At 51.8% G+C, this 13,761-nt stretch overlaps 1 protein-coding gene across 1 annotated transcript in view; it reads right to left on the bottom strand.

Annotated features, from left to right (window-relative positions):
• DNAH9 (dynein axonemal heavy chain 9) overlaps positions 1 to 13,761 on the bottom strand; it is a 135,002-nt gene that overhangs the window by 101,142 nt on the left and 20,099 nt on the right. The window contains exons 16-22 of the mRNA XM_017737716.1: positions 13,520 to 13,730; positions 11,233 to 11,360; positions 10,064 to 10,172; positions 9,298 to 9,445; positions 7,448 to 7,622; positions 4,794 to 4,967; positions 3,985 to 4,192 (exon numbers count right to left, since the gene is read on the bottom strand). Of these exons, the coding sequence (XP_017593205.1) occupies positions 3,985 to 4,192; positions 4,794 to 4,967; positions 7,448 to 7,622; positions 9,298 to 9,445; positions 10,064 to 10,172; positions 11,233 to 11,360; positions 13,520 to 13,730 (1,153 nt within the window). The remainder of the gene's footprint in view (positions 1 to 3,984; positions 4,193 to 4,793; positions 4,968 to 7,447; positions 7,623 to 9,297; positions 9,446 to 10,063; positions 10,173 to 11,232; positions 11,361 to 13,519; positions 13,731 to 13,761) is intronic.

Genomic DNA, 13,761 nt, shown 5'->3' with positions numbered 1-13,761 from the left:
ACCCCACCCATCCCTGCCCCCTGGCACTGGGAAGCCATTCCCTCTTATCCTGTCAGGGCAGGCTCAGGTTGGACACCAGGAGGAATTTCTGCATGGAAAGGATGCTCAGGCCTTGGCAGGGGCTGCCCAGGGAGGTTTGGAGTGCCCATCCCTGGAGGTGTCCAAGGAATTCCTGAACATGGCACTCTGGGCTGGAGACAGGGTGGGTGAGCTTGGACTCGATGGTCTGGGAGGGCTTTTCCAACCTCATGGACTCTGTGACCAGACTGAACAGCCCCAAACACCTCCAAGTCCCCTGATCCTCTCCCCAGCACCATCCAAACCTCCAGATAACCCAACAAGGCTCAATTCCAACGCGAGCTGTCCCATCCCCACCCAGTTTTAAACGGGATCCCACAGGAGTAAGGGAGAGCACGGAGAGAAAATCTCTTTGGGAAGCTCTGGAAAATTCCCATTTGTTTTAGCAGACGGCTGAGGTAACGTGTTGCTCGAGACTGTAGCATTTTGGGAATATTTACAATGCTGGAGTGATATTTAATGCAAATCACCCCACACTGCTGCACAAAATGTTTTATAGCTTATTGATTCCTTTCACTGCAGCCTGAGCAACCTTTCCTGCCTCAGAAAGGGGCAGAGCAAACAGCAGCAGCTTTTCCCTGCCTGGATCCTGGGATGATTTGGATGCCAGGGGCTTTCTTGGAGACCATCCTCACTCCCCAGTGCTCCCAGTGCTCCTGGAGGTGGAGGCAGAATTTGTTTCCCTGGCACAGTGTGGGGCTATCACCAGCCCTGAAAGCAGCTGCACAGCAAGGAGCAGTCCTTTGCAAGCAGGGACAACTGGGAATTTTGATAAAAAATTGGTGCAAATGCACACTTCAGCCATTCCTTATCAAGGGTGAAAGTTATTAAGGAAAATTTATATTCCCTTTTTTTTTTTTCAGACTACAACTCTTGCAAAGCCCCATTTGTTTCCTGCTTGGGTGCCCTGCAGACAGGCTGGTTACCCACGAAGAACTCAGCTGTTTTCTTGCCACAGACACTTCTGCACAAAGGCATGAATTGTGCTGAGAAAAATGATGGATTTTCCCTCAGTGGAATCTCTCTCCCCCTTCAATAAAACCACAATATTTGAAATTTCTGGTAGCAAGTCAAATTAAGTGTTTCAAATAAGCATTTAATTTAAATTTAATTAGGCCTTAATTAACATACAGAATCAGCCCTTTTCGAGGTTAAACAAGGATGCGGGAGATTCATCACAGTGAAATGCAATTACTGGGGATGAAGTGACATATTTGTGGAAGTTGCATTTTAATTCAAAGCCTATCCCACAATAATCCTGAAGGGTCCCTGCTCTGAGCTCCTGACACACCCCCTCAAACACTCACTGCACACCAGACTGGGCAAGTGTGGATCTTCTCACCCTGATGGCCAAGGGGGAAATGTTACCCAACCCCAAAAAAACAACATTTATTGTCATTTTCTCAAGGAAGATCTGGAGTGGGAAGGTGTGGAATGAGGGCAGGGCTACAGCTGATGGAGGAGCAGAGGTCCAAGAGGGCAGGAAGCAGCACACCAGAGGTCCAGGCTCCACAGGAAGAGGGATTTGGTCACAATACACCAAAGAAAATCCCCAAACTGTGCCCAGGTTTGGGCACAGAAGTCTGGCTCCTTTGAACCCCTATCCACATAAAATTCTGTAAGCCACAGGCCCACAAGGATGGTTTGAACCACGTCCCTGTGCTTCCCCTAAAGAGTGCAGCTCTGAACTTTAAAAATCTGTCCCCACAGGCACCTCGACTAAGAATTCCTGGCTTTCAGGTCGGCTCTTTCTAAAGTTAATAAAAATTAAAATCCCAAACTGCTTCGGATTCCCATTTTACAAATCAAAAGAGGCACCTGGTGGGGAAGGAAAAAAGCAGCCAACTGACAAACTCCACAAAATGGGGCAAATTAACTAAAAAATGAGCAGTAGGGAAGGATGCCAAGCAGCATAAATCACACTGCCCTGCGATGAAGACGTGCTGGGCTCTGCAGAGGAGGAAGGGGCGGGCTCAGCCCGGAGCTCAGAGCAACAGGGACACCCTGTGCCTGCCCCACACCTGCTCACACTCACCTGGGCAGCTGGGGGACACCAGGGTCCCCCCAGGCAGCTGAGCACACACAGCTCAGCCCCCTCCCCAACCAAGGGCACTTCCTACCCCAGGAGGAGGGGGAAAAGGGAGGTTGCAACCATCACCGTGCCCATGGCTGCGAGATTGGCCAGAAGGGGAGGTTTTACCCATTTTCTGCTTGAAGGACAAAGGGCTCAAATGATTTGCTGTGTGCAGAGGCACCAGCAAGTCCAGGAAGCCTCCCAGCCTGCCCCAGAGAGCAGATGTGGCCCCACAGCGTGGCCCCAGAGCATGGGTTGGGGCTGTGCTGTCACTCCTCTGCGAGCAGATCGGCCTCAGAGAGCAATTTTAAACTGCAAAACCTTCCTGAAAATGTTTGCAGTGCTGGGAGCCTGGCAGAGCAGGGATGAAGCCAGGGACACTCATGTTCCCAGCTGGCACCACTCAGCCAGGAACAACCCAAAGAGGGAAGGTTAATCCCTGGTCTGCCCAGAGCTTCACAGAATCTCAGAATGGGTTGGGTTGGAAGGGACCTCAAAGCTCATCTCCTGCCCTGGGCAGGGACACCTCCCACTGTCCCAGGCTGCTCCAAGCCCCATCTAACCTGGCCTTGGGCACTGCCAGGGATCCAGGGGCAGCCACAGCTGCTCTGGGGAAGTAGGAGAAGAGCTCAGTTGGTCAGAACATGGTGCTCATAATGCCAAGGTTGTGGATTTCACTCCCAGAGGGGCCATATCCTTAAGAGCTGGACTTGATGATCACTGTGGATCCCTTCCAACTCAGAATTTTCTGTGATTTCAGGACATTTAGGTTAAACCCAGCTGCATAAAGGAAGCAATTTGGTTCATAGTGACTCGCAGTTGTAATTCAACTCAAAACCAGGTTGCTTCGTTAGTGGTTAATACATAAAGGTCAAATTATTTTCTCTCTCATTGGACACCATTCCAAAATGAGACACCTTTCAAGAAATTCCTGCTTTTTCTTCATCTCTGAAGAGACTACACAGAAAAACTGACCCGACCTCAGTCTCAAGCTTAATTTTTCACTGATGTTTAAAAATCCTCATCAGTGATATTCTCATGGACTTCCCTGGGGCTGGGAATTCCTTGGGGGTCTGAGCCCCCCAAGTCAGCAAGCTCTGTGCTCCTGGGGAGGGGGTGTGGGACCTGCTCCAGGGGCCACGCTGGGCTGTGGCAGGACAGGAGGACAGACCCAGGAACCAGCCCTGGCTTCCAGCCTGCACATATCCATTAGCACCATCCTCACTGCTAATTGGGATGCAATTCCCATCATTGCACCCTGAGGACAGTTTGGATCCTCTTCAAGAAACCCATCCTATTCAGCACAGGCTTAAATTCCAGCATGTTAGAGACACACTTCAAGTCAAACACAAGCCGTAAAAATTGCAGCAGATTGAAGCCTGGGCTTTGGCACAGCCCTGAAACAGAGTGGTGGGGTTAAGAATGCAAATGCTCACGTTGGAAGATGGCATCTCCACAAAACCAGGGCTCTGCTGAGCGGAGTTTCGCGGTGGGGTCGTGGGTGTGCCCACAAACGGCACGGGCAGCTCACCCACGGTCTTTCCTTGAGCACATCCCACTCCAAACCCCAATGGATGCCCCAGGAATGTCACAGAATCAACCAGGCTGGAAAAGACCTTTGAGGTCATCGAGTCCAACCTGTGACCCATCACCACCTTGTCACCCAGCCCACGGCACTGAGTGCCACATCCAGGCTTCATTAAACACCTCCAGGGACGGTGACTCCGCCACCTCCCTGGGAAGCCCATCCCAGTGCCCAGCCACGCCTTCTGTGAAGAAATTCCTCCTGGTGTCCAACCCCGGTGCAGTTTAAGAGCCAGCCAGCAGCTTACCTTGCAGCATGGCAGAGGTGGTGTAGTAGTTCAGGGGGACCTTCTTCACCAGGTACCTGTCGGTGTCCAGGGAGCAGAGCGTGTCCCCCAGCAGCACCGACTTGCCCGTGCCAGCAGTGCCCACCAGCAGCACGGGGCGCCGGCGCTGCAGCAGCCTGGCCACGAGGAACCTCACCCGAACCGTCTCGGCCGTGGGCACCAGGCAGGCCTGGGGGACACAGCAACCAGGTGAGTGTCCCCAAGCCCTGCCAGCACCCCACAGCCACCTCCTGGGAGAGCCAGGAATGGGTAAGGTGACCCCTCGGGAAGGAATGATCTGCTGCTGCCAGACGTTCAAGTCCATCCTTCCCGGTGAAGCCCTGGGAGCAGCGTCTGGATCTTCCCACAAACTCACACCTCGCTAAAACGGTGACGATTTTCACAAGTCACCTGCTCCCTGTGGTGCTTCTGAAAGGACAGACAACTGGCAACCACCATTCACTACCTGAGGAACTCTTTTTCTGGCCCAAACATAAACCCATCTCTACTTGCAGCCACACAGAGTGACAACGTGCCATGGTGTCTCAGAGGCTTTGTCCCTGCTCTGTCTCACTGCTTCTCTCTGCACCCTGGGCACAGCAGCTCCCTGCCCCTGCTTTTTGGAAGATGGATGGACGTTGTGCTGTTACAGTCAAAGCACAGCAAAAAAGATGAGGAATTGAGTTGTATCCCACAGGGAATTCCATCAGTGCCTGACCTTTCACCAGGCTTCACTGAAACACTAAAACACAGCACCTCCTCCAGCCCAGCAGCCTGCCAGGGGCACCCACCTGCAGTGGCATCTCTGGATCGAATTCAAACTGGGGAATAAGTTTAGACCAAGGCTCAAACTTCTTTGTTTCCGGATCAATGTAAAAGTCAAAGACTGTGCCCTGAGAAGGAAACTTGATCGTCTTGAATTCTGCCACCCACCACTTGCTGAACTCCACTCTGTAGTCCACGAGCTGCCAAAGAGAGGAGAAAAGAGGCAAATCTGGAGAAATTCATTCGAGATGGAGAATGTTATTTATCCCAGTCCACCAGAGTGGGATTATGCCTTAAAATATATTCCACAGCATAACAACCTTATCCTTTTTCCTATTATTAAGTCTAATTTTTCACTTTCTTCATTTTTCCTCATCACTCCTATTTATTGCCCTAAATAATGCATCCTCTGTGCTGATCACTCCTGGTGTGCCTGAGATCAGACAGATGGATCAATTTGAAAGAGAGAAATACGTGCCTATGACTAAACAGACACTTGATTGATTTTTGGTGCCTACTTCTTCCAACAGACAAGGACACCACATCCATCTCCATCCATGGCCATGGGTAGTCAGAGCATGCATACCAAATCTCTTCCTCACAAACCACACTGCCCTGCACACACTTAGCTGTTGCTTTCTGGCTTCTTTTCAAGCAGGACTGCAGCCCCCAGTGCAGCAAAGCATGGGACAGGGACTGTGCTCCTGTGGCTCAGCTGTTTCCAGCTGTTTCCAGCTGTTCAGCTGCCACAGAGCCCAGCAAGCTCCTGCTTTCCTGCTTTCCCCATTCTCTCTTTCCATGCATGGGGATTTTGAAGCACCTGAACTTTGTTTTGGGAGCTGGGGTGACAGTTTTTGCTTTAGATACTAAGTCAGGATTTGCAGAATGTGCTTAGTCCCCTTCCCTGCCTCAGGTTTCCTCTGTGAAACTGGGCCAGTCACTGTCTGAACCTTTCCTGTGCAGAGCACAGGGACTGCAGCCCTCAGCCCTGGGGAGAAGCAGGGGGGGAAGGAGGGGGAAAGTGCTGCTAAAAAGATGTCTGGGAGAGAGCAGACGCATCACTGAGCCAGTTTTAGCAGCACAGTTTGCTCCTGGGGCATCTCTACTAGGTCTCTCCTCCCCACAGCCACCCCACAGGCTTTCCTGGGACCAAGTGGGACCTTGGACTGCTCAGTCTCCATCAGGAAACCTGGCTCTGAACTGAGTGTCCTCTGCAAAGCTCCCTGAGCCACCACACATCAAAAGACCAGAGAACTTGAAAAACACATTATTAGCATCCAGGATTTTGCAGTCTCGTGCTACCCAGAGAGGCAGAATGACTGTAATCCCCTTTCTCCTGTCGTCACAACTCCTCAGCCCGGCAGCAGAGCAGGGATGTGCAGCGCTGCTAAAAGCTTTCTCACAGTGGTGCTGGGAGGGGCTGCCTGCCCCCCTGAGCCCTTCAGTGGAGCAGTCCCAGCCCCAGCTCTATTGCCAGAATGGTGTCGAGCTCACACTGCTTCCCTTAACAAAAACCCCATATGGATTTCTGCTAATTTCAGAGCCTGGAAATGGCAAACCTCTCATCTGTTTTTATAGAGGGGCCCCGCTCCCCACCAACGAACTCCGAGCAGTGGGAAGCCTTCCAGCCCGTTTCTCCTGACATTTCGGCAGCAAAAGGTCACCAGGAAGGGCACCTTCAGCAGGGAGCAATAAACAGCTTTTATATTGGATCGTTTTTCATCAGGCTCCCCCTCGCTCGGACGCTGCGCGCTCACGCTCTCCTCCCTGACATTTACAGAGCACCACGGGCAGCAACGTCCGGCATCATCCCAGCAGGATGATGAGCCTGCTCCCAGCTCCTCTTGCCACACCCCCAGCTGTGCCAAGGCCCTGCCATGCCAGGACTAAGTGCACTGGCACGGGAACGCCGTGTCCCAGTGCCACCGACCGCGCTCCAGCCGACCCATGAGGGACTGAGGCAGCAGCTCGTCCTGCTGGGCACGGGCCAGCTCTGCTCCCCAGGCTCGGCTGGGCTGGGCTTTTGAGTCACCCTGCACTGACAAAACCAAGGCTGTGGTTTTCCCAGCTGGCACATCGGGAATGGAGGGTTAAATCCTCCACAGATCCAGGAAAGCTGGTCTCAAACTCCATGGCCTCGGGGTGGTGGCACCAAGGGAACACCACGCTGAGCTTGGCCATTGTTGTCCCTGAAATACCGACTGCCCTGCCCTGCTGAGCACCCCTGCCTCGTGTCATTCTACCAGGAATCGAGGATGGCCAGCTCTCATCATCCCCCTGTTATTATTAATCCTGGTGACAGAGCTGGTTTGTGCCACAGAGCCCAGCATTTACCTGCACAGTCAGGTGGCTGGGGAATGCTCCGCTGATGGATTCACCTGATAAATCCATCTTAATTTGATCACTTTATGCACACCCACAACTTCCATAAATTAACATTTCTCCCCAGTGAAATGTTTCTGCAGAAGCAAACACCCTCCACCCTGTGACCCCACAGCCATTCTCCAGTATCACCGCCTGGATAATGAGGTCTTTCATGAAAGGGATTGTTTAGTTCAGGTCTCCAGGTCAAACAGCATCACTGACACAGCTTTAGGCCAGGGGAAAGTAGAAAAAAGTAGGAAAAAAAAGGCAATAAAAGGCTTCTTGAAAGATGCTGATGTGGCACCTCCCTTCTTACCTGGTCCTGAAACATGGATCCACCAAAGGCCCAGACAGCAGCAAAGACAAAGTAAAGTTCATAAAGCTCCTTGGGACAGTCGGGAGGGGTGTTCTCCTCTGTCAGGAGGCATTCCAGGAGGTAGCACAGCATCTGAACCATGCTCTGCTCAGGAATGGGAATAATCTTCTTAAATCTGAGGGATGGAAATTGAAAACATAATTGGGAAATATAATTGGGTGAAGCACTGGGGTTGCTCCCAGCCCAGGAAAGCAAGGCAGGAAGGTTTTGCCACAATATCAGCATTTTCCTTGTCAGCAGTGAGTGTCTCATTCCCTGGAAAAGCACTAAGGAGAACACCCGTCCTCTGCCTGGACCCGCTGGCACTGGCACACACACACGTAATAACAGTAATCAGAAGTTTCAAGCATTTAAAAACTTTGATCCTCTTGAAAAGAAGTAAAATCGAGGAGTTGCTAAAGGCGATGATTTCCTGGGAGCGTGAGGAGTTCAAAAGCGGTCAAATAGAGGAGTAATAAAATAAAACCTTTCATCTTGCCATTTTACATTCGTTTAAGCTACACTTACAGAATTCCAAACTAATGTTGTAGCAGCACTGAAGTCCTCCATAAAGTAATTAGAGCTATTTGAAAGGTTGGTTCTACAATTTCTGAATTAAGCAAGCTCCCAAAACACTCCGCTCGGGGCTGGTGCAGCTAATCCTGAGGATTTCATGGTCTGACAATTGTTCAGCAGAGAGGGCTGGAGATGCTCGATGGGCTTTGCTGCCAACAGCTTTAAAGTTTGGGCACCCAGAGAGCAGCTCCCCAGCAAGATTCCCAATTCCCAGTCCCAAGGAGCAAGACTGGCACTGCAGCAGCTCCTCCTGACACCCCTCGGGGGCTGCTGGTGCCCAGGTTCAGTTTACACTGACTTTTCTTCTTTTTCTTTTTTTTTTTTTAATGAAACTGCAGGTATGGGCAGCAAGCAGAGGATGGAGAATCATAAAATCATGGACTAGTTTGGGTTGGAAGTGACCTTTTAAAGGTCATCTATTCCATCCCCTGCCATGGCAGGGACACCTTCCACTATCCCAGGTTGCTCCAGTCCCCATCCTTGGACACTTCCAGGGATCCAGGGGCAGCCACAGCTTCCCTGGGCACCCTGTGCCACAGCCTCCCCACCCTCACAGCCAAGAATTTCTTCCTAATATTCAATCTAAATTTCACCTTGTTAAACCATCACCCCTTGTCCCATTTGTCACGTTCAGTGGTCAGTGTCCAGCCATGAAACATGCCCAGGCTGGATGCCCACAGATGGAGTCAACTGTGCTCAAATGCTTCAGGAAAGAAACCCAAGAGAGGACTGCCTCTGGAGCAACCCCACCCTCTCACACCAACACCAGCTTTCTGCTCATCCCCAAGGGGCAGGAAAAGATGTGGGGAGAGGATAAAAGAGGATCTGCTCTCTCCATCCTCCACACTTTCTTTCAGCAGTGGTCTGAAATCTGCTCTACTGAAACATAACTTGTGCAGTGAACTCTGCTCTGGCCTGACACCTCAGGAGACTGGAAAGACTTTCTCTTTAGCATCTCCTGCATTTACCTTCCAAGACATACAGAACTGATACAAGCACAGGAACCATCAAATCAATATCCAAGGAGAACCAGAGCAGACCAACCAAGGACAGGCAGGAGTGTCAGCCACCCCCTCACCCCACTGCTTCCTGGAGCTGAAGCCAATGACACTCAGGGCTCCTGGGGACAAGGAGGACACTGGGCAGCCCTGGAGCACAGTCCCAACACCGCTGGTCTGGAAGGTGGTGAGCGACCTGCCCTCGCCAGCGGAGACACAGGCAGCCCGCAGCGGTACCTGGTCCTGAGGGTGTCCAGGCAGACGGGCAGGTACTTGTCAAACAGAATGGTCAGGTTGGCTCTCTCAGACTGGACCTCTCGCTGGTCAATCCAGCTGCTCACAGGGGGATTCCAGCCCAGATCCGAGGCATTGATGTAAAGGATCCCTTGAGGTGCAGGAGAAGAGAGAAGAGTAAGGACACAGCAGATAATCTCCCTTTTTCCTCCACAAACTTTCAGCTACTCTCACACAGCTGAAATGCTGTCAAACACACCTGGTCCCTCATCACCTGCCCCCTCCTCCTGCCCCACTGCAGAGGGGAAGAGTGAAGAGATACACCTCAGGAAACCAGGACAGCTGTCATGATCCTGCCCCAAATTCAGAATATGGTGTTGCCTGAGCCGTGTTATTGCTCTGGGCCCCAGGCACCAGGGAACACCTTCATTCCCCATTCCCATCAACTTCTCCAAAAGATCAGGAGTTCTTTGGGATAGAGATGGGCTCTCCTCATCAGGCCCACACAGAGCTGTGCAGGAGTGCTCTCTCAGCAGTGCTGCAGCCATGACCCCACAGCAGCAGTAGGAACACTCCGAGTACACCCCCGAGACAATGCAAGCTCCCCGTGTGGGCTCAGGATCCTCCACGTGTCCGTGTGCTTCAGGAACACACCCTGCACACCATGGGCAGCTGTGCTCCAGGCTGGGAGCTTTCAAAGGGACACCAAAAGACTGATTAAGAGCCCCAGATGCCACCTGCTGCACGGTGCAGCCCAGGTGGGACTCACCTGCCCGGGACACGGTGGCCGGGGTGGCCGTGCGCAGGTGGCTGATCTCAAACAGCAGCCTCATCGTGGGGTTCAGAGGGATCCTCTCATTGCTGGCCAGGGTCAGCACCTGTGTGTGCAGACAGACAGACAAGACAGACAGCCTAGAGCTCTCCCAGGAACAGGAATGAAGAGTGTTCAACACTCGGCACTGCTGGGCTTGGCTGCCCAGCCCAGCTCCTCGAGGCACAGCAGCTCTTGGGCAAAGGGCTGCAGCCCCAGCAGTGCCCAGCAGGACAAGGGGGATTCTGCCCCTCTGCCCTGCTCAGCTGAGCCCCCACCTGCAGAGCTGCCCCAGCCCCAGGGCCCGGCACAGGGAGGAGCTGGAGCTGCTGGAGAGAGCCCAGAGGAGGCTCCAGGATGAGCAGAGGGATGGAGCAGCTCTGTTAGTTCTCAGACAGGCTGAGAAAACTGGGGTTGTTCAGCGTGAAGAAAGACCTGGGGTGACCTTACTGTGGCCTTTTGGTACCTGAAGGGGCTTCCAAGAGAGCAGGAGAGAGACTTTGGACAAGGGATGGAGGGACAGGACACAGGGAATGGCTTCCCACTGCCAGAGGGCAGGGATAGATGGGATATTGGGAAGGAATTCCTCCCTGCGAGGGTGGGCAGGCCCTGGCACAGGGTGCCCAGAGCAGCTGTGGCTGCCCCTGGATCCCTGGCAGTGCCCAAGGGCAGGGATTGGAGAAGCCTGGGACAGTGGAAGGTGTCCCTGCCATGGCAGGGCAGGGATGGGATGAGTTTTGGGTCCCATTCTGTGATGCCATGACATGATTTCTGCCAGGCATTAGAACAATCCTTCTCTCTTCCACAACCCAGAATCCAAAGCACTCCCTCAGGGTGGGGAAAAGGTACAGAACCATGTCCCTACCCTATTTTCAAAGGGCCTGAAGTTATGATCAGGACATTTGCGATTACTCATGAGCACAACTCTCCAGAAAAGGACAATTCCAGTGAAAACAAGCTCTAAGCTATTTCCCTCATGCACCATTGCCTTTATGCAATATTGTTTGGTGTATCTGAAGAAACCCCAACGGCATTATTCCGGGAGGTGTTATTCCAGCATCTGCATTTCTCCCAGGCTGAATCCCACCTGAGCAGGAACGCCTGCTTCTTCACCTTAGATCCACTACCTTATTATCATCCATCACAGTGTTAAGAGATTCAATCCACATCGGATCAATATCTCCATCCAGTACCATCCACTTGGGACCATCATGTGAGATGTTGGCCAGCTCTCGCATGATTGATGAAAACAGTCCTGGGAGGGAGACACGAATGTGTTGATGAACATTGAAGTTGTCACCTGCTCTAACAGACCTTTTCCAGCAACTCCCTAAAAATTATGCTTTCCCCTTAAACATTCATAACTCTTTGCATCTTGACATGAATAATACTATGTAATGATATCTGCTTTGAAGAAAAAAAAGCATTATCAGAGTTATTATCACTGAGAATGACTGTGGACCTACACGAGCTTCATTCCCACTGAAAATCATAAGGCATAGGAAAATGCAGAGCAGATACTCAGAGGAAAAAAAAAGACACAAACTACACAATACAGAGAAAATCATCTGAACATGCCTTGAAAAATCTGGGTTTTTTTTTTTCTGTGGCTTGAAGTATATTGGGGAAATCAAGATTCTTTAAACACTGGGTCATGGCTTTAGTGAGACTGAGGGGAGAACAAGCCCAGACTGACATTGAGTGACAGAACAAAATGTCAGTAAAATCAAGGAGACAGAGGAGGATACAGAGTCTCAGGGGGAGTAAATAATGAATGTTAAGAAGAGCGAGAAGCTGGGAACAGAGCAGAAGTACTGCAGGGCAAATGAGAGCTCCACAAAACCATCACTCTCCTCCACATGAGGAAATACCTAGGGAAAGGCTGGTCTGCATGAAGGAACATCAGGCAAACACTAAAAACAACCTCTCTTGCTGTGAATTGTGACAGGAATGCTCTTTGTTTCTCCAGGACGAGCCATTCCCTTGGGATCCAGGAACGGCCGGTGGCACTGCATGAGTGGAGCGCAGAGCAGCTCAGCCGACACAGGTACGAGATGGGGTCAGGAATAACACCTCCCTGGCTCTGCCTGGACTCCATTCCTCACCCTGGACACAGCCTGGCAACCACTCCAGCACCATCAGTGTCAGCAGCAGCTCCTGCCTGAGAGCATCAGTGCCTCCCTCACACCCACCACGGCAGCAGCTGGAGGGAAGTGCTCCTCTCCCAACCTCGGGCATCCACACCACAGAGAGGTCTTGGGATTTGAAAGGAGTTTAGTTCTACAAATAGCACTTTTAGGATTCCCTTGTGGGATCTTTTCCCACCTAACATGGACCAGCTTTCCAGCTGCTGGCAGTGAAATGAGTGACAGGATGAACTCGGGAAGAGGAAAAGGAGGAGCTCATCCAGAAGGGGACACATCCTCTCCTGTCAGGCTGTGCTGAAAATGGCCTGGCTGGTCTTTGACATCAAGAAACAACATCTTCAGGAATGGTTAATGCAGAAGATGTCTGCCATCAGAGAGGAGTCCTGTAAGTTCTCTTGAAACCTTCGAGGATTGACAACACTGGACAGCCACCTGCCAATGTCCCCCCTGCTGTCCAGTGCCACCCACAGTCCCTGATCCACAATCCCCAACGTGCAGTCCTCTCTGCAGGGTGCTGGCTGCATCCCACACTTCCCCGTGTCACTTTGATTCAGGGTCCCCAATCATAATTAAAAAGAATTAACCCTGGCACTGGAACAAAGCATGGGCCAGGGGAGGTGGTGGCAGCTCCTGGGGACCTCTGGCCAAGGATGATTTATGGAGCCATCCTCCCTCACCTCCCCCACGGCTCCCAGAACAGCCACACACGGAAACCAAAGCTGCCTTTCTGGATTAGTCACAACCCAACGTTCTCACTCCACATCTCTGTAATCTTTCAGCAGGTTTTAAATGCTCATCTTATCCTCCTCAGGAGCAATCAGGATCAACAGCCTGGCAAGTGTCATGTGCTAGAGATCAGGCAGGGATATTTAGTGGAAAAACACCTCTAAGGCTGCTGGGAGTATCCAGCCATGGAAACCTGGCGATGGCACTTTTTGGAGGGCCCCAGTGCACAGCACAGGGCAGGAGGGAGCTCTCTTCCATCAGCGGCCCAGCCCCAAAAAAACAACCTGCCCCACTTAGGAATTGGGAAGTGTTGGTGTTAATGGACATGATAATTATCCTTACGGCAAAAGGATAAATTCCCATTGATGACCAAAAAGCTGTGACACCCTCCACATCCTTCCTACAGCAAACCCTCACACAGCTGGGAGTGGCAGCCGGGCTGTGAGACCTGCACACAGAGAACCATCATCCTGCTGCCACTCAGGAGGATCATTAAAAATACCCCTTTTATCTGCAAATTCAGACAGGAAATGATATTTACCATCTTTCCACTCTCTTGTTGCTGGGTTAATGACGCCGAAAAGCTCGTCATTGGTGACGGCCTTGGGGTTGAGATCTGTCCAGACAGGACGGCGTTTCATCCTCTGGTAGGTCCTGTGCAGGGACCTCAGCACCTGAGACTTGCCCGTGCCTGCAGAGCCCACCACGAACACAGAGTGCCGGACACTCAGCAGCTCCTCCAGCTGCACCACCTGGGGAAACGCCCCCAGAGCTCACACAAAG

The sequence above is a fragment of the Corvus brachyrhynchos genome, unplaced genomic scaffold (genome assembly GCF_000691975.1).
Source record: "Corvus brachyrhynchos isolate BGI_N302 unplaced genomic scaffold, ASM69197v1 scaffold236, whole genome shotgun sequence".
Taxonomy (NCBI): Eukaryota; Metazoa; Chordata; class Aves; order Passeriformes; family Corvidae; genus Corvus; species Corvus brachyrhynchos.
The sequence above is the reverse complement of the archived record's forward strand: the minus strand, read 5'-3'. Positions and strand labels throughout refer to the sequence as shown.